This window comes from Cavia porcellus, unplaced genomic scaffold, assembly GCF_034190915.1.
Source record: "Cavia porcellus strain 051 isolate PalLab524CR breed Dunkin Hartley unplaced genomic scaffold, mCavPor4.1 scaffold_11, whole genome shotgun sequence".
Lineage (NCBI taxonomy): Eukaryota > Metazoa > Chordata > Mammalia > Rodentia > Caviidae > Cavia > Cavia porcellus.
The window spans coordinates 76,545,964-76,567,427 of NW_026947494.1; the positions used below are offsets into that span (position 1 = coordinate 76,545,964).

At 37.6% G+C, this 21,464-nt stretch overlaps 1 protein-coding gene across 1 annotated transcript in view; it reads left to right on the forward strand.

Moving 5' to 3' along the window:
- The window catches only part of Oprk1 (opioid receptor kappa 1), a gene marked incomplete at its 5' end in the record, with an annotated part of 52,318 nt that extends 38,164 nt beyond the window's left edge, over positions 1-14,154 (forward strand). The window contains 2 exon segments of the mRNA NM_001172990.1: positions 7,509-7,861; positions 13,272-14,154. Of these exon segments, the coding sequence (NP_001166461.1) occupies positions 7,509-7,861; positions 13,272-13,804 (886 nt within the window).
- Between the last annotated feature and the right edge of the window lie 7,310 nt (positions 14,155-21,464).

Below are 21,464 nucleotides of genomic sequence, written 5' to 3' on the forward strand. Positions count from 1 at the left end.
TTTTACTACATTAAAGATATGTAATACAGTACTATAAACTATAGCCATCATGTTGCATTACATCCTTAGGAATCGCCTGACTAAAGATTTGTACACTTTGACGAACTTCTGCCCTTTCCTCAACTTTTCTTTTCTTTTTTTTTTTTTTTTTTTGTCTTTTTCCTTTTTATCGGTACCAGGGATCGAACTCACAACTGCCTGCTTGCAAGGCAAGCGCTTATGCCACTGAGCTAAATCCCCAGCCCCATTTCCTCAACTTTTCTAATAGTTTCAAACATAAAATCCAAAATCTGGAAAACATGCCCCCCAAAAATGAGTAAATCCTGCTGTCTGACAATACAGAAAAAAGAATACTCAATGTTGTCCCCTCGTCACGCTAGTCTAGCACTGTCTGATAAAAGGATTGCGTTCCCCTCGTGCCACAAAGTTTTCTTTCCACTAAATTTGGTCTTGGGAAGCGCCAGTAAGACAGCTGCCAGGAACATGGGCCAACAGCATTTGATCACACTCTTTTCTTCACCAAACATTGGTTCATTACATTCCACGGGCCTTTGGTATTGCCTATGTTACCTTTTGATATTGTCTATATTAGAATTAACTCCCAAAAAATGCCAATTAAGATTTACAATTTTTTTATTGTGTTGATGCCAAAGTTTGGCTTTTCATTTATATTATCAGTTTGTGTTTCAGGTAAGTTATCTTCTTCCTCTGAACTAAAAAAATGGGTACAACTGACCCTCAACATGTTGAGTTCTACACCTGTGGATTCAGTCAAGTGTAGTTAGTTATGTCATTGTTCTATCTCTATTATCAGATTTTTAAAGATTAATTATCTCCTATACAATATAAAAAACAACTATGTAACACTTACAATGTATTGGGTATTTTAAACAATTAGAGATGTTTTATTAAAGTACATAGAAAGTGCCTACATTATATGCAAATATATACCATTTCTACATCAGGGATTTGAGCATTCCTGGATTTTGATATCTGTGGGGGACTGAGAACCAGTGTGCTGCAGATTCTAAAGGACAGCTATTCTACTTATAGAAAAGTTTAAATGCCATGATACCTATGACAGAACTTTGCTCATTAAGAGACAGGACATTCATGTTTTAAAACAACATTCCCTTTTAGATCTGCTATTTCCTTGTATTAATGTTTTCTAGCCTTATAATGCAGAGTCGCCAGAATACTAGAATGCTTTTCTATCTTTAGTTACAAGAAGTGGCAGGATTTACAGAATCACATTGTTCTGATAAAATACCTAACATTTTAAGAATTTTTGCATTGAGGGGGCCCCTAAACTCTTCTGCTTACTACATATGGATTCTGAGAAGCAGTGATGTCTTACGGGATTGTACTATGGCTTGCTAGAGTTTGACAAGTAACTAATAATAACAGCAATAATAGCAGTAACAGTGATGATGATAATAGAGGTTGGCATCCACTGAGCAATTATGAAGAACCAGGCCCCGTGCTAATTGGTTTTATGCATGTATCATTTAATCATAATAACAGCTTTGTCAGATAATGTGAAGTTCCTACACGATCTGTCATATGATAAATCCTCAATAAATACTTAAAGTGATTTTCTCTTTCTGGAGTTCATGGTCCTCTGTGGCCAACCAGTATGCATCCATGCAGTCTCCCAGCCCTTCCCAGCGATCCCTGACTCAGGATAACCTTTCTTGTGGATCCCTGCATGTGACACTAACTGTCAAGCCTCTCTATCTGCCCAAAATTTTTAAAATTTAAAGGTCCTACCAAGTTCGATCTCATTTGAAATATGTTTGTCTTCTCAAACTTCAATGCTTCCTTTCTGTTCGTCCCTTTAGTTCACCCTGTAATCTTAACTCAGTCCTGTCTTGGACCTGTGTATTGAATTTGTTTTTTAGTCTCCTCAAAGTCCAATCAAATGCTGTCTATAAGGTAGGCTGTTAAAACATGCTGGAAAATGGAGGGATGAAGAAACAGGAGGCAATGTGAACATTGCTGGAGACCCAGGAGCAGGAACATGAAACTCAACATGGAGCACAACTAGAAGTGAAAGCTAAAATGAAAGAAATCATAAAGCTGGAAAACTGCCAGTGATCGGCCTTGTGATCATTTATTATATACCATTGCCATGAAGGTGAAAAGCAGTTTCTGATTAAAGATGCATTGCTGAAATAAAAAAGAATCAAATTTGGGTAACACGCCTCCATAGCAAAGGATGGCAGCATGCAATAATTATCTTTGCCACCTGAGTGTCTGCTGAGCATGAAGGCAAAGTACAAGAAATCCTGAGACTACAGGTGCTTCCAGAAATGGGGACCTCATTTCTCAAGTGGCAAATACCATTTTTTCCCAGAAATCCTGCCTGTTGACGCTTGCTTCTTATGTCTGAGTAGTTAACTGTGCCCCCCTCACCTTCACACACGCCCTTGTGGATACAAGTTTGGAAGCCACCCTTCAAAATTCTAAAGAGAAGTCCACCAGGATGACCTTGAATTAAGGGTCTGTGGGAATATTTCTAACTCTGAAAACGCTCTCTAGCTGCTCTCTGCCTGACCTGCCCTTCACATCTCATCCAGGGCTCTGTTGTGTCGATTCCAGGTTTGTCACATCATCGAGTTAGCAAGGACAACCCCCAGACTGCTCTTTTAATGCCATATGCTCCTGCGGTGTGTGTGCTAAAAAGTGCAGCTGCTCACTGCCAGCCCACCTCCAGTTTTGCCACACAAGCCAAAGCTTCTTGCCCAGATGGTGCAGTTTTACTTGAAATGCTTGAGGATTTTTGTAAAACAGTATGGATAGAATAGAAAATAATTTTATTTCTATCATAGCAAGAAAACTTACTTGTTTTTTTTTTTACCAGTGGACATAAAATGATTGAAAGCATTGCATGACATTTTTCTGGGATTAGATATAAAACAGACCATGTCTGAGGTTAGGAGTCCTACTTTAGACTCACATTATCCTGGGATCTAGTCCAGTATTGTACAAAAAAGACCAGTAAAAATATTCACCAAACTCATAGTTTAGTTCTTACCTGCAATTATACCTTGAAGATTTCCTCTTCCAGGGCTGTAGGTATATAAGCACTTTCTCAGAGTCCTAAAAGGATGCCATAACCAGGAGTCTCTTTCGAGACCTTCCCACTGAGGTTCCCTTTGCTGAAGCAAAACAAATCGTATAATTTAGCTGGGATTTATATAGCTATATGAAGGGAAAGATATAAATTTCTAGAGTCAACAAGAAGGGTAGTTGTTGCGAGAACCAAATATATATGCAGGTAAAAACTAGGCTTCATAAATTATAAAGTGCTGAAGAGAGAAAGATACCAATGAAGAAATTGAGTTCAAATTCCTGGGATATGTCCTTTATATCACTGAGAATTTTTAATAAAAGCTTATGATTCTTAACTATTTCAGCTATAAAGTAAGTATGCTGATAGTACCATGTAGAGTTACTGTGATGAGTAAATGAGATAAAGTCTATAGAATGCACACAGATGGACGGACGGGGTATGTTTTGAAATAAGTGGTTGTTATAATTACTCTCCATGTTCCAGTCTCTGATGTTGAGCTCTGATGACAGGATTTGAATTTCCTGCAAGTTCAAGTCTTATACCTTTACTGTTTGTAAATATTCTGAAAAGCTAAAGCATGTTATCATTTGACATTTTCTGATTAAAAATATTTATGGTATTTTATGTGTCATTCCATTCATGTTCCTCTAATGTGAGGTTCCAAGCTTTATCTTTACTCTGATATTTTGTACTGATGCTGAGTTAGGTAAATATGACCTTAAGCATTACCTAGAAACTGCATCATCCGAGGTGTGTGTGTGTGTGTGTGTGTGTGTGTGTGTGTGTGTGTGTGTGTGTGAGAGAGAGAGAGAGAGAGAGAGAGAGAGAGAGAGGGAAAGAGAGAGAGAGTGTGTGCACTCACTAACTGGTGGCTTCCATCCGTATAACAAGAGTAGTAGCAGTCAGGGAATTTGAAATAAATCAGAAATGAATTAGACCTGTTCTCTGGGTCAGATGCATTTCACTAACTATCTCTGGAACTTTATGAGATAATCACTATTTTTTTTATTTTCTACTTGGGGAAACATGCTTGGAGTATTTAGAGACCTCTCTAAAGTCTGTTTCTTGGAAGGAAAAATAAACTCTAGAACGTAGGTCCACTTAACTTTATAAAGCAAAGAATGCCACTCAACTTCATAAAGAAAGAAGGAAGTATGAGAGTCACAGTATTCAGGAGTAGGTGCCAGAGATGCTCCTTGCTGAAATCTTTGCCAGTATCAGGGATTCTGGAGTACCGAGGTGAAAGAATAGAATGTAGGTGTGTAAGATGTACTTTTTGAAACATACAAACACACTTTTAAGAAGGACCTTCTGTAAGTTGGCACCATTCACGGGCTGACTGGGGGAGAGCCAGATGCCAGCCCCTTCCAGCCAATGGGTAGGGAGACAAGAAGAACCCTTCCCAACCCAAGCCACTGGCTGATCCAGAGAGACACAAGCTGTAATGATAGCTAATGAGATAAAATATAATTTAAGGCTTATAGTGTTTAGTGTTTCACTGACTTTGCAGGTCTAAACTGGTAGTCTGATCATCTATTAAGAGATAGCAACATTCAGTGTAACATCTATATAAGATGTCTTTCTGAAGGTGGTGGCCATTGTTAATTCCCTATTATCTTGTTTTGAAATCCTGTATCATTGTTGTTCTGCTTGGGAGGGTTTTATTCTGTTTTATCTTGTTTGGTTTTATTGTATCTGAAAGCATGGGCTGCTGTTTCAAAGATAACAAGTTACATTATGGTAGCCATTTTGGATTTACTATTGTCTTGTTTTGAAGTCTTTTGTTGAGTTCATTGTTTTGTTTTTATTGGTTCTGTTCTGTTCCTGTTTTGTCTGATTTTACTGTATCTGAAGGTATAGGCAGCTATTTGAAGACAAGAGGTATTATGGTAACCACGGTTGATTTCCTATTATCTTGTTTTGAAATCCTGTGTCACTTACACTATCTTGTTTTGATTGGATTTATTCTGTTTTATTTTGCTTGATTTTATTTTCTCTAAAATAAACTTTAAAATAAAACAGTCTCTCAATATATCACGTTTCCATCCTTTTCATTGGAAATACCTGACTTTGTCTTAGTTACCTATACCTTTAGAAAGTCTTTGTTATAAATTCTTGGCCATACATTTTTAATCATTTTCTAAAACTTATGGATCATTTAGCAGCACTTGAATAAAAAGAGTAAGGAAAAAAACATGTTTTTAAATAAATTTCTCACTCCTCACATTAAATAACTATTGCAGTAACTGAGCATTAAAATGGAAACCTAGAGTTTGGCTCTAGTACCAGCCTTTACAGTGCTTTTCCATCCAACTATGAACACATTACTAACCAGAAGAGAGGAAGGGGAGGGGAGAGTCCACGGGGAAGACAGGCTGAGGACCCTGAAGGTGACGTGTGACCTTGTGTGTCAGATGGGCTGAGTCAGGGCATCCATTGCTCTGTCTCATGGGTGACCAGTCAGGTTTTATTGTCTTCATTTAGCAGGAACTAAGCTTAAAAAGTTCACACTCAGGGCTGTTTGACTTTACATTAGACTGTAGTGTCTCCAGGGGGCCCAGGGCTGTTCTATGATGTTAAATGATGTTTCGCATGTGGCTATATATATATATATATATATATATAGAGAGAGAGAGAGAGAGAGAAGAGAGAGGCATGAATGAATCAGTTGTGATAAGACGTATAGATCTGAAACATGTAGGCGTTGATCAACATGGAGGTCCCCTCTTGGCCTCTGAAAACCTAATGGAATTGTTCTTCTCTAGGAAGTTCTGAGGAAGTATTCTCTATGCACAATAACTCTTTCTTTCAGTTTTAGGTTTAAATGAAATTGATCTAAACCTTATGCTATAATAAAAATAATCATTTGGACCTAAAAGCAATCTTTTTGGCATATTATGAAACTTATTGTTCCCTCTATTGAAAGGTGAGATAAATTTTGTGTTTTAAAGTTCTTTCAAAAGGGACCAGGGATATAGTTCAGTGGCATAAATGATCTGCCTGGCAAGGGTGAGATCATGAATTCAATCCCTGGTAGCAAAATAAATAAATAAATAAATAAATAAATAAATAAAACCCTCAAGACTGGACAGGTGAATAAGAGAATTATTCTGCATCTACTGCAGTACTGTGATTACTTGTATAAATGAACTCCACCTGTTTTATTCATATAATACACTTGAAATGACAGATTAGTGGTATGCTGGCAAACAAAAATCAACAAACCTACTGTGTCTTAGCCATTTCATGTTTAAAAAGTGAACACATTTTGTATTCTCAAAAGATAGCATGATTACAAGGATTAGTATAATTACAAAGATTTTTCAAAATAACCACTTAAGAGAAAATGTTTCAACTTTGCTTTATGATATGTAAAAGAAAAATACTTTTAAATGCTTAAAACAAGTAACTCTGGGTAGGGCTGAAATGAATCAGCAGGCACAAAATAAAGATCTTTGCTACATACAATCTGTAGGGAAAAAACCTGGAGCCATGTTTATCTTTTCATCTAACTGTGCTATTTTCATTATCTTTTTAATTTACTTTCTTGAGCAAATCATTAAAGTAAAAATTCAGGAGTCAGGGAGAGAACAAGTTGGCTTCTCCTGAGAATCAGCCATGCTGGAACTTGGGGGACAGACCAAGAAAGCAAGGAGCCATCAATCCTTCCTGGTAAGCAGTGGCCCGAGCCAGCAGTGGGCCCACCAGGGAGAGAACAAGCCAGCCTTCCCGTGAGCCTTCCTGTTCACAGGCTGAGAATCTAATGTCCCACCACCCCCACCCCATCACCCCAATCCCCAGTCAGCAACTGGATGGTTTGGAGGTGAGCCAGAGTTGACAGAAACTAAGGCAGATAAAGCAACTAAGTGCTTGTATTATTGGGTTGATTATGCTGACCTGGGGCCAGAGGTCTGAGCATCACTTGGGAGGATGACAGTATACATATAGCAAATAGGGGGGATTTCCTTCTGTCTTCTCTTTGAAGGTCAATATTGTTTTCACTGTTTTGCTTTGTTCTGATTCATTGTTTCGTTCTGTTCAATATTCTATTTGGATTGGTTTTATAGTGTTCTGTTTTTGGTTTGATTTTGCTAGACCTGACTGAATCGACAACTAATGTGAACATAACAAGATAGGTACCTATTACTGTTAGCCCGGTGTCCTGCTCTGAAGTTCTGTACCAGTTTCACTGCTTTGTCTTGATTGACTTTGTTCTGTCTTGCTTTTGAATTTTACTATCTTTAAAATAAAAATTCAATAAAATCATAGATCTGTGTCCATTTTTCCTAATACCTCTCATGTCTAGAATATTCCTTTTACATGTTACATTTATTTTATTTGCAAAAATAAGTGAATGAAAAGCAAAATTAATAATCCCACAGCTGTCACAAACAGAAAATGAAAATAAATGCTACTGTTTCCTGTCTTTTAGATATACAAAGATGAAAACAGCAACCAACATCTATATATTTAACCTGGCTTTGGCGGATGCTTTGGTCACTACCACCATGCCTTTCCAGAGCACCGTCTACCTGATGAATTCCTGGCCCTTTGGGGATGTGCTGTGCAAGATAGTCATTTCCATTGATTACTACAACATGTTCACCAGCATATTCACCTTGACCATGATGAGTGTGGACCGCTACATTGCTGTGTGCCACCCTGTGAAGGCACTGGACTTCCGGACACCCTTGAAGGCAAAGATCATCAATATCTGTATTTGGCTCTTGTCATCATCTGTTGGCATTTCTGCCATCGTCCTTGGAGGCACCAAAGTCAGGGAAGGTAAGAGCAATAATTGTCCTCCCATTTATAAAAACATAACTTTCAGTTATGTAGACTTTTAATTTAGGAGTAGGACATATAATTTAAATGGAAATAAACAGCAACAACAAAAAACTCAATGAAAATGTAATCCATGGTAGATGAGAAATAAAACAATTTTGCCTCCTTTTCCACCTGTAAACACAGAATGGGAAAATGACATTATCAGAATACAGATCCCCAGACTGTCTCATATTCTGCTTATCAGAATACAGGGAGAATCAAATACGGAACAACAGACATGTGGATTTTGGAAATGCAACTTGGCAATTCTAGTTGATGCCTTCTATTTCCTTTTCTCTTCTTTCTAACAAGAACCTAACAGATTAGCTAAACATACTGACTGTTTTCTCTTTTTTCCCTCAAGGTAAATCCCCAGATCACTGTTGTAACAGCTTTATTTGGCTCTAGACCATTCAGAATCAGGGTCACAGATGGATGGTGTTACAGTAAGCAGAATCATTAGATTCTGAATATACTCATTCTTACACCATGAAAACAGGATACCTGACATTTTCTGTGTTTCTTACTCTGGGATGCGTGGTGGAATACACTGATGATTTAATTGATTTGATGTGTGACCTAGGTTCAAGATTTTTAAGATCTCTTCAGATGACTCTGACCTGCAATCAAAATAGGAACTACTGCTTCAAGAGTTTTTGCTTTACTAGTAAAAGACAAGGCTCTGAAAAATAGTTTTATGCTAGAAATTCTGCTAGGGGTGGGCAGCTGAACAATCACTTTGATCTTTGTAAATGTTATTTAATGCTGTAGCAGGTGTTAAAGGCTCCAGGTTTCTAAGGAAGCTTGTGATACCTGTGAGCACAGATAATTGAATATATGTAGCAAGGACTTTCCAGGTCAAAGCAAAAGGACAGGTGCTAAAATCATACTACATTTTGCACAATGATTACATAGCTTATCTTTCCTTGTCTTTAGGCAGTTTTAAGTTTGCAGAAAAATTGAATGGAAAGTAAAGTTATATTATCCTAGACTCCACACATATACAGCCTCTTCCATTACCAACATCGCTTACCAGATTGGTAGTGTACATCACCCTACAATTGATTAGCATATACTGAGACATTAACACATCATTATAAGCCAAGGTTCATAACTTGTCTTAGAGTTAGTTCATCCTTGCTGTTGCATAGTCTGTAAACTTGGACAAAATACTTAATGACTTTTGTCTACTGTTTCTAAATGAAACATGAATTTTTCCTCCAAAGTTGTAACATGAATTTCTAGCACAGAGGCAGTGAGTAATAAACTGTAATGGTTGGCAAATTTTAAGAAATGCCTGATTACCTCTATCAGATAACTGTTTTAAAATGTGAATTAAATACACAAAATAATTTGTTTCTTCTTGGCGACAACAAATGGAAATAAATCATGAGAAACTCCTCTGAGGCTTAGGTGTTTGTGCAACACAATTGTAATTCGGGAGCAGATGTTACCTATACATTACCAGCATGAGAGGAGTAAGCTAAAAATAAAAAAAGATAAATGGCTTCTCCAGGGCAAATGAAGAACTGACTTTTATGGTTCACGTTACTCACATAGACTTAACCACTGTGTTCCTTATTATCTTTGTCAGAAAACGACATCTTAAAAGAAATAGGTTTCAATTAGCCTTCTGAAAAAGGAAATGAAGACAGATGTGGTTTCTTTGGGACAGTGGCTAGAGATGAATACGTGCAGATGCGATGGAAAAGATCTACCAATGTCAGCCAAAGATTAATTTGTGCAGCACAAAAGGAAAAATGGAATAAAATTATAGGAGGGCTCTGTTCTTCTCTCTTCTTAATTTTCTGAAGTAGATTCTATTTATGTGATGAAAGGTCATCTTAATTGGTCCATGCATTCATTTTGGAACGCTGTCCCACACTGTGTGTTAGGAGTCTTGGCTGAGCAGGAGGAGTACTGTGATACTCTGCCCACACTGGAGCCAGGGTATCTGACATTGGTAGTTCACAGTCTTGTGTTTATGAAGAATTCTCACTGAAATGGATCAGGCATCAATAGAATCAGAATACATATACATTAAGGACACAGATTCTAGAAGCAAACTGGTTAGGGTCAGATCCTGAATTCACCACTTACAGACAGTGTCATTTGCAGACATCATATAGAACTTTGGCTTCTTACCTGCAAAATGAGAGTAATAGTGATGCCTGTCTCCTCAGGTGTTTCCACATGTACTGAATTGATGTTGGTAAAGCAATGTCCTGTGTTTGCAAGCACTAGAGAAACACTAGGACCATCTGCTGGCACAGGGCTCCTCACAGGTCTTGGCCTGTGGCTTAGGTTTTCGAAATTTATCAAATACTCATTCAATAGCAAAGTCTGTGGCGTGGTATACAGCAGCATTTTATTTTAGGAATATGAATGCTGAATCTGATATTTTACACATAATATAGCTATGTATTATTTCTTTGGGGAACATAGTCTGCCTCTACAATTATGACAGTAGCTAAGAAGGATTATAACATCTACAATAAGAAATCAGCTTATTCTTTTTTCATGTTTTTTTTTTTTTTGTACTGGGGATTGAACTCACGACCTTGCGATTGTCCAGCAGCTGCTTGTGCCACTGAGCTAAACCCCAGCCCTTCAACTTATTCTTAATGAAAAAGATTACACACAAGGAAATATTGAGTTTGGTTATTAGATCTAATTCTATAAGCACGGAATTCATGCAGTGGTGGATGTGCCAGTGGAAGCCATGATCCTTTTGCATTAATATAAAAGGAAAAAAGACTGCTTTTTAGAATTTTTTGATCCATACATAATGGTATGCATTTGTAGCATTCAGTGTGATGTTTTACCACATCTATACATTATGGAGTAATCAGACAGGATAATTTGCATGTCCACCAGAGATTTATCATTTGTTAATGGTAAGAACATCCAAAATCCTCTTCTCTAGCTATTTTGAAATATGCGATGCATTATCGTCAGCTATAGTTGCCTATTGTGCCACAGAGCACCAGAAATCATTCCTCCCATCTAATTAGCTTTGTTATCTGTTGACCAATCTTTTTCCAAACACCCTCCCCAGGGCTCTTCTCCAGCTGCTGGTAACCACTGTTCTACTCGCAACATCTATGAGATCACCTTTTCTAGATGCCGGATATGAGGGAAATTATGTGGTAATTGAAGAAAGACCACTTTTTGAATTGTCACAATTGGAAAAATAGTTCAACTCAAAGATGCTCACTTTTTCCAGAAGTAGAATGTTTAATAAGAATGGTGATTTTGGACTAAGATTTATTAGGATAGGATTTCGTTATTGGTACAATTTCAGGTTCATTGAATTTTCTGGAGAATATTTGTAACTTCATTATTGAATATTTATTTTCTACTGTCCTATAAAACTAGCTATCATTGATTATTTAATCTATTCATCAAATATTTATTGAGCTCCTATTACATGCAACACAGTTTAGTTAAGAGAAGCTGATCTAAAGTTAAAAGATGCATCTAAATTCCACATTGGCCACTGTTCTGTTTTTTGGCAGTTTAGCTCTGTAAAAGCTCATGTAAATTGTACATGTTCTCAGGAATGTCTTAATGTCTACATAATATCTTGTTCATTTATTTAACAACTTATTTTCTTTATGCACTGTATATTCCAGACACCACCCTAGTTCCAGGGGTTGAATGTTGAATCAGTAGACAAGGTCCCTATTTTAAGGGTGTTTACATTCTGAATGGAGAGAGAAATGTTAGGAAAGGCAACACACTATTACAGTCTGGAGCACATTCTGTCTAGGACATAAACAGGGTGAGTACAGTACGTAGTGGAGTGCAAATTGGAAGGGAGAGGATGAACAAGAGAGGATCGTATTTAAATGTCTCTGAGGTGATGTTCAGGCTAAAGACAACCAAAAAGAGAGACAAAGCAGGAAGACAAAAGTTAGGCAGAAAAAAGAAGCAACACATGCATGTTTCTCACCTTTAAGAAAACCATGTTCATCAGACATAATAGACAAAAATCTAGGGCTGAGGAGGCTCAGTGGCACAGTGCCTGCCTGGCAAACACAAGGTCCTCAGTTCAATTTCCGGTACCAATAAATAAATAAATATCTAGAATGAGATACTTATGTTAACTCAGATTTTTCTAGTAAAGCACCATCAAAATTATTTAATAAATATGCTCCTCTCTTGATAATGGTGGTGACTTTTTAAAAAGGAATTAACTTCCCACAAACACTAAAGGAGAAACTGAAACTTGTTAATTTCTAATAGTCTTCACAGTAATAGTACTTTGGAAAATGACATTTTAGAGAATCAAAATTATAAGTTACTGTAGGAGTTTTCATTTACTACTCAAAGATTTGACTTGGTGTGTGGTAAAAAGAATCTTTCCATAATATCTTTTACTGTGTCCAAAATGATTAGATTTTTGTATTTTAAAGTATATCTAATTGAAGTTGTAATAAGATACAATTTGTTTTACTAAAGAATATTTAAGATTATAAAATATTTTAGTAAGCATTAATATAGTCATTTCACGGTCTGAAAAGAAATGTATTTTTAATCATTAAATTTATTGTTGAATTTAGATTTGCATAATGATCACATTCATCACGGAAAATTTGTACCTGTACTTGATATATCTCAGTTCCTCTTTTGGTTCCCAGTTCCCTCCCCTCTCTTCAACCTTTCATTCCCTACTTATTCACACAGCTTTATTTTCATTTTACCCTATTTTGTCATTTTTATTCTTTTCCCTTCCATCCCTTACCCCATGATGGATAAAAAAGATGAAGGCTTTTTTTTTATGCAACAGAGTGCTATTGAGCCATAAATAATTGAGTGTTCAAAGGAAGGAGGATGAAGTGTCGGAGAATAGCATTGCTTTTTGGTCTTCTCCTCCTCTAAAAGTTTTATTCATAGTTCCATACTGTTCTTAATCATAGTGGGTATGATTGTGTTCATTAAATCACAACACCTGCTCATATTCAGACAAATTTTGTTATCAGTTTTAATTGTCTCACAAGAGCCTGTTAATGTTTTTCAGACAAGTTGGTAGTAGTTCAATTTAATAGCTAAATTTAAAATATTTAGTCATTCATTACAAATATACATCATCTTTAATTGCCTGAGCCCTAGGGCTGGGAGAACAGTTAATACACAGAAGTGCAAATAAGTACCCATACTGCAACTTAACAATTGAGCTCTTTCAAAAACCATCAAGATCAAATCAGCTTTCAAGGCAGGTACACACCTGTAATCTCAGCTACTCTGGAGGCCAAGACAGAAAGGTTATTATGAGTTGGGCAGTTTAGGAAGATTGTCTCAACATCTTGCCATCACAGCAGTAATGCTAACGGGCTTCCTTTTGTGATTTTGGTTCTTTCCTCAGATGTGGATATCATTGAGTGCTCCTTGCAGTTCCCGGATGACGACTACTCCTGGTGGGACCTCTTCATGAAGATCTGCGTCTTTGTCTTTGCCTTTGTGATCCCCGTCCTCATCATTATTGTCTGCTATACTCTGATGATCCTGCGTCTGAAGAGTGTCCGGCTCCTTTCTGGCTCCCGAGAGAAAGATCGGAACCTGCGCAGGATCACCAGGCTGGTCCTGGTGGTGGTGGCAGTGTTCATTATCTGCTGGACCCCGATTCACATTTTCATCCTTGTGGAGGCGCTGGGGAGCACTTCCCACAGCACCGCCGCTCTCTCTAGCTACTACTTCTGTATCGCCTTGGGCTACACCAACAGCAGCTTGAACCCCATCCTCTATGCCTTCCTTGATGAAAACTTCAAGCGGTGTTTTCGGGACTTTTGCTTTCCCATTAAGATGAGGATGGAGAGGCAGAGCACTAGCAGAGTCAGAAACACAGTCCAGGATCCTGCTTACATGAGGAATGTGGATGGGGTGAATAAGCCAGTATGACTAGTCGTGGAGATGTCTTCTTACAGTTCTACAGGGAGAGACGAGTTCCATGATCCAGGTTTAACTCAGATTACTACCGCAGTATGAAATAGAAAGACTTTTATATGAAATTTAGAAATCTGATTGTCTACAGTCATCAGATGCAGGCTGCATCCATAATCCAGGCCAGTGCAAACATCGAGGCTGGAGGGATGGAGGACCAAAGGTTCCACCAGCAAAGGGGTTGCAAAGCGGTTGCACACTCTTGATGAATGAAGTCCTAGAACTTTTTCTTCTGGTTCCCTAGATTTACCCTTCATCTGTTGTGGTCTTTCTATGCAACTGGCTTCAAAGATCTATTTAAGCAAAACAAAAAAGAAAAGAAATGTTTGGCTTCAGGGCTTCATGGATATCCAATCCAGATGTTCAACACTAAGAGCAACAACCTCAAAAAGAGTGAGAACCATTTCAAGGATTCATACCTATCTCACTCTGCTAGATGGAGATACATTTAATGTGGCTGTATGGTGAGAATTCCTGCCTCCCTAGGATTTGTACACACTCTTGAGGCACCTGATTTATGATGGAACATTATCTTGACATTTCTAAACTTATTTAAACACACAAAAGGTGGATAGAAACATAGTCTAATATTTTGAAAACTGCAACTATTTTTTAGCATGTTCTTCAGCTAAATCTTCTGAGTAAGCATGTGCCAATATCAAGAAGTGTATATAAATACCACTGGAAGTGTATATAATTTCATTTGTTCCTAGCAGTCTATGTGCAAATGAGAAATGGGTTTCCTTTCTAGCCTGGAAATTTCCAAGGGTATACTAACGATATCCTGAGTTATTAGGAATTGGCAGAATTGATACCAAGGTATTTTGCTGTAATGTCAACAATCAGTCACTATCTGATTTCTTTCAGACTCCCAAACATAACTTAGTCTTTTAACAGTACTTAAAACTCAGTGCTAACAACACCCAAACCTTCATCTACTCTCAGATTGGAGCCTTAGCAGAAGTTAATTCATTTGTGGCATCTCTTCATGAATATATGGCTGTTACCAGATTCTCTCCTGTTCATAGAGAGAAAAGGTTTTGATTACATACATCTCAAGGTATTATTTTGAGGCTTCTGTAGGAAGTAGAATTGTTCCTAAATGTGTACGGAATAAGGACATTATGTCAGTTGGGGTGCCTGGAGATAACTTGCATTGTATTCTGTGAAGGGTGTAACTGCTAAGGATAATGCCATGAAATAGTACATTTAGGAGAATTTTGCTACCCCAGCCAGATGACATTTAAATTCCTTATTCATTCCCCTAAAACTCAAAGTAATGGCTTTTCTATAATTTTCCTGGGATGAAGAAAGGGACAATGTAGAAATAATACCCATCTTCAAGCCTATATCTTATGAAAGCATCCCCCTTTGGAATCTGATAGGAGCATCGAATGTGTAGACCTACATAATTACAGGCATCACTATATCCACAAATTCTTCTCAGTCTGTGCTTTCTCTGTAGTGTCTGTTACCTCTCATTCTGAAAATGAAACCTTGCTTGGAAGGTTTTACATGTGGCTTCAGAATTTTACTGTGTCTTGAAGGTTTATATGGCACCTACGATACATAGTAGGAATTTTTCTTAATGAAAAATATAGTGCTCTTTTGAGTATTTCTTAAATTTCAATGAAATTCCTAGGTGTGCTTGAATTCTTGTCACTGAGTGTAGATAGGAACAGTTTAAATTTTGGTTGACACTGGTGTGTAATCTTGCCTATCATGCAAGAAGGATGTCTACATAGGAACTAGTTCCAGGGAAAAATCCGATTGAAATGAGAAACTGCAAACCTCTTTAAAGATCAGCAAAACCAAAATGGAATAGAGATAGCATCATGGAATGAAATTATATGTAGTAGTCCACTCACTTGAAATCAGTATTCTTCCATACGCTGTTCCAACAGTAAGTGTCATCATTGGAATCTGAATCTGCGTATAGGAAGTTGCAGCCCAAAGAGAGAAATGGTAGCTATTTTGCTCATGTGATGTGTTCCAGGCTTCAGAATTACTGTTAATGCTGACTTTCCCCCAAGTGAAGGAAGAGAGATAATATGAAAGAGTGTCTTTTTAAGGGCACTTTTTAAAGGAATAATAAACTCAGTCACTTATGGTAGGAAAAAACCATCTATATATTTCTTTGTCAAAAGTATATATTTCTTTGTCAAAAATATTTTTCTTCCCTCAAAAGAGAGAGGGAAGGAGAAGAAAGTGAAACAGAGACAGGAAGAGACAGAGAGAGAGAGAGAAAGAGACAGACAGACACAGAGACAGACACAAAGGCACAGAGAGAGCGAGAGCTAATGTCGATGAGTGTCTGTCCGGTGCTGTGAAGCAGTGACACCATTGCCAATCTCTCTCCACCCCAAGCCTCACTACCTCCCAGATGTTGCCCATCTCCTGATATTTCTGCTCTTCTATGTAAAGGAGGGCACCGCCTGCTGCGTCTCTTAGATACCAGCACTGTACACATTTGACCTTTAGACTGACTCACTATGAATTCTATCTCCTCACTGGCAACAAATTTAGGAAGACAGGACTTCCTAAAGGGTCAGAGGAAGTGAAAACAAACTGGCTGTGCAGGAGACAGTGGTGAGGATGAAACCCAGAACTCCAGTGGGAAGGAGGAGCGAGGAAACACTCTTAATATCATTTAGCTACTTATGAAGCTTACTTTACCTAAATAATTAAGGCAAAGCTCCAGGCTTGTTACTGAAAAGAAGCAAAGTTTGAAAACATTGTTTGGAACGAAATTTTTAAAATCCACATATATTTTAGGAAAATGATTTCTTCTTGTGGTATATTACTGAAAAATATTCTTCAACTTATATCAGAATTTATAGGCATTTCATTTAATGGAGGGGCATAAGACAAATAAGTGAAATAGAAGAATTCATTGGCTGGCTTTAGATCAGAATTTTTAAGGGAAATATTGTGGCAAGATTTTATGTCCATTTAGTGGGATTTATTTTCTAAGCAAGACTTCTCTGGGTGATTCAGCATGAATATGAAAATCTCATCCACACAAAGCCTAAATCTGCTTGCCCTAAGGTAATTTTCTCTGAAAGAGAAATATAATAGCATACTCATATTCTTTATTATAATGTATATTATTTACATCTTGTACATTTAGAAGATGATAATTATACATTGTGTATATCATTGTGTGCCTTGCAATAAAACTAAAATTGTACCTAAAAATTGCAAAAGTCAATTACTTGGTAAATAATTTATTCTTCAATGACTTTAATAATGCTACATCCACCAAGTTTACCCTAGAGTGATCAAGTCTAAATCATATGACACTTTGCAGAGTACATACCCAAGTATTGTCACTGTGAAGAGAACATCAAGGTATAGGGATAGTCTGCAGAAAAGACCCAAATAACATCTTTGCTTTTATAGAGGACAGGGCTTTTCTGGGTTTACCACCCTGCTCATAACCACACGTAAACCTATGTCCTATTTCAGCAGCAGCTCAGTCAAACTGCAGTGAAAATTGAATGCTCTCTATGAGATAAAATAAAAGCACCAATAAATACTGGCTAGATTTGTTTTGATGATGACATTTTCCTTTTCTGTAAAATGCAAGGTATTTTTCCACAGCCTGTTTTCATTTTGGAGTCTCTTCCGACAAGTACAGGATGACCCTCTCAAGGCGGTCTGGCAGCTGTGGTTTCTTCGTCTATGATACTGTTTCCAAAACTTATTTTCAAATGTAAAAATAGATCACAGCCTTTGTTTAAGCCATAGTTTGAAATCTTTCTAATTTGGATTTTAAATGTCCCCCAAAGCTCATATGCTACAGGTTTAGTTGCCAGCCGTGGCATTACTGGGAAGTGATGGGAGATTGGAAGGTAGGGCTTAGTGGAGGAAGCTGGGGCATTGGCGTGTGCCCCTGAAGGTCTCTTATAGTCCTGGCTCCTCTCTCTCTCCCTTTGCTCCTGCCATGGTGTTCAGCCTTGCTACAGGTATAAAGCAAGGAGGCCAGGCAACTGTGGACTCCACCCCTCTGCAACTATAAGCCAACTTAAATGTTTTCCTTCCTTTAAATTTTGATCTTAAGTATGATCTTAAGTGTATGGGACACTAACATAGTTGTTCCCTACATAAGCATTTGATTCTAAGGACTGCTTTTTAACAATGGAGGGTATTTTCATTTAGAACTATATTTACACAAATTTGATTTAACAAAAATATCATATTGTGTGATTCAAATATTAGCTCAAGTTTAGTAAAGTATTTAAACATTTCCAACCTCCCCTTCAACACAAACACAGACACACAGACACACACACACACACACACACACACACACACACACACACACACACATATGCATGCACACCATGTACCACACATCTTGACATGGATTGAAGTAAATGTTGGCCAATATCATCTCTGCTGATCTCTGATGAATCATTTGCATCAGGTTTTCAGGTACAGTGTTTCTATGCTTTTATGACTTGTGATTCATTGAAGATTAAACTGAGTTTTCTCAGCCATATATTTTTGAGCAGATTTTGCTAGTATCTTTTTCAACATTATCATATAAGAGATCCTAATGATTGGTAGTCAATGGGAAAAATATCACCTGTGTTACCCACACTGTCTAGATTGTAACAACATAGAAAAGAACCAAGATTCAGTCACAAGAAATAGTACAACCAACTTTGATTGGCCTCCAGGGAGAAGCCCATGTTATGAATAGTTTAACTGGCAAGTAGTTCTTGGTCATTGATTCTTTTCATAGTTTCTTCTGCCACTGGAAAATCACATAGCTCATAAAATAATAAAACTTTATTTAAAAGATCTGACTCAGTCAGGGCTTACTGCATGCTCCAAAATGGCAGCTTGTGTTTCCTTCTGATGACCTTCAAGCAACATGACCTTGGTGCCCATTGAGTGTCGGTGTAGGCCCCTTCCTTGAACCTAGATAGAGCAGATTGTAGCCTTAATCCACAAAGTATGTGATTTCTAAGCCTAAACCAAATTTAACATGCACTTCTTACACTCCCTTGGGAAGCTCGCTCTTGGAAGCAGCTGCCATCTTGTTAGAAAGCATGAAGAAGTCTTTACCGAGAAGCCATGTCACTCCCCGGCCCCAGGCAACAGAGTGCATCGACTGCCAGGCAAATGACTGTAGGCACCTCCCTATGATTTCAGCCCAACCCAATCATCCCCAGCTTTTGAGCCAAGAACCCAGCTAACAACTCCAAAATTATGAAATTGAGCAAGCCATCCTTGTCGTCTTCAAATTCCTTGCCCAAAAAATCAACGAGCAGAACAAAATGGCTGTATTATACTACCATAGTCTGTTATGATAGTCTTGTTATGCAGCAAGAGTAACCAGGACATATACAGAAAAAGAGGCAGACAGATTTCACCACATTCTGCATTTTAAAATGTCCCTGCTCACCTCTACGTACTGCATAGGTGAAAAATTACACTTATTTGTGATAATGAATTACTCTAAGAAGCATTAGCCTTTCTTCCAAGCCTTATAAGCTCGCCAATTTACATCCCCTTTAAAGAATAACAAAAAAATGTAGATTTTAAGGCTTTAAAAAAAGTCTCATCTGAAACTCATCTTTTCAGCGGTTGCTGAACAATAAACTACACACATACAATGAAGCTAACTAAAAAGATGGCTGAGAGGTGGCAGATAATGAGGCAACAAATTTACTAACTATGAAAATAATCAATGATTGTAGACACTCTAAGGATACAGAAAACATGGTTCTCTCAGATATGAATAAATTTCTACCAATAAAAAGTTCAAAGTGAAAAGTAAATTTATCACTATTATCTCAGATTTCTAAACATTTCAAATTTATATAAATAGTATCACTGACAGCACTGTGGAAAAGTAGGATGCTTATGATTTGGGAAGTTAGAGAAATATATCCCTTACAGGCTTTTTGACTTTTAAAGTATTACTTAAGCCCTAGTTTATTTGTGAACTAATAAAAAAAAGACAAAAATACTTACTTTGATATTCTGTTATCAAATAGATTAAGTGAAATTTTGAGTTAGAAATAAAAAAATACAAATAAATATTTGTAATATTTGGAGCCATATTAAAATATATTTCCCAAGACAAATTATATAAATTCTAATAAGGATCCTATAATTCCTTATTCTCAGAGTAATAACAATTTAAGTTAATGGGAGATGGAAAACTTATGTCACATAACCAAATAAAGAAGCAAATTCATTAATGTTTCCTAGAAGAGGAAGGCCTGGTGAGTTAAAATCAGTTTTATAAAATTTAAAATGTTTAGACTGTAGTTTAGGCTGACTTTCTTTGAAGAATGACGATAGATATTCTGGTAGAAATATAAGACAAGGCAGAATATAAAAAGGGAGAAAATTTCAGTTTCATCGAGCCCCCAAAAGAAAGGCTGTATCTGACTTACATACATAGAATTATTTATTTTGGTATCTAACATACATATAAAGCCATTATCACCATGAACACATACACACTCACACTCAACCTGTAGCGCTAGTGTGCAGACACAAACTACAAATCCTTCCATCACATCTGGCAGGGAACATGAGATCACAGCATCTCCAACAGAGGTTGAGTTGCATGAATGCAGGCAGACCTGGGCACAGAGGCAGTGGAGTTGCAACTCCTGGGCTCTAAACTCCTGGGAGCAGAGGCAGCGGGAGATGCCAGAGGCCACCGTCTTGGAGGAGGCCCTGTAGGGACTTTGGGAGACCCTGGCACTCAGAAACAGATCCTTACAGCTTTTGGTGTAGCTAAATGTTATCAGGCACCCAAAGAAAAGCCAGGCAATGCAATGAATTATGTGGAAAATAAATCCTAAAACATCAATAAATGGCTTGAACATATTAAAATGACCTAAATCACTTAGATAACAATTTTACAATATGCACACATCCATAGAGTTTTAAATTTTTATTTTGGACATTTAGTTCACATACTAATTTTATTACTTTATTTTTGTTAAATGTTTCTTGATGTCATGGTTATGTCAGTGATCCTCCAAAGCCCCATGCAATCATGGATGAGACCAAATCTAGAATTTGGGATTGGTTCATTGTCTAGTGTTTGGATTGGTGGTGTGAGTGCTACACCTACCCATGAGTGGAGCCAGTATACAGTGTAAGGACAGGAAGAAGGTGTGTCTTTTTCTCTTTTGCTATTGCCCTTTGCTATTTATGGTGGTCCCACCATGCTATCCTGCTGCTTGGAGCCAACTGAGTATAGACTGAAACCTCCATCCTGAAGAAATAAACCTTCCCTTCCGTAAACTTGGGCATCAGGTACTTTGTCTTGACAATGAGAAAGAAAAGTAACTAAGATAGAAATTGGTACCAGAGGAGTAGGGTCATTGCTGTGACTGTACCTGACCATGTGGTTCAAGAGCCTTTGGAAATGGCTTGTGGGCAGAGTTTGGAAAGGTTCAGAGATGTTGTTTGAATGCACAGAGTTGGAACAGCTTAGGCTGTTCTGTAGAGGAGATTCTGGTCAGAGCTCAGGAGACCCGAAGGTTAATAAAAAGCCTGCCAGTAAAAATGAGGCTTGGAAGGTTTCTGCCAGAAAGAAGGACTGAATTGATTGTTGGACTCCACACAATGTATGGCTTGG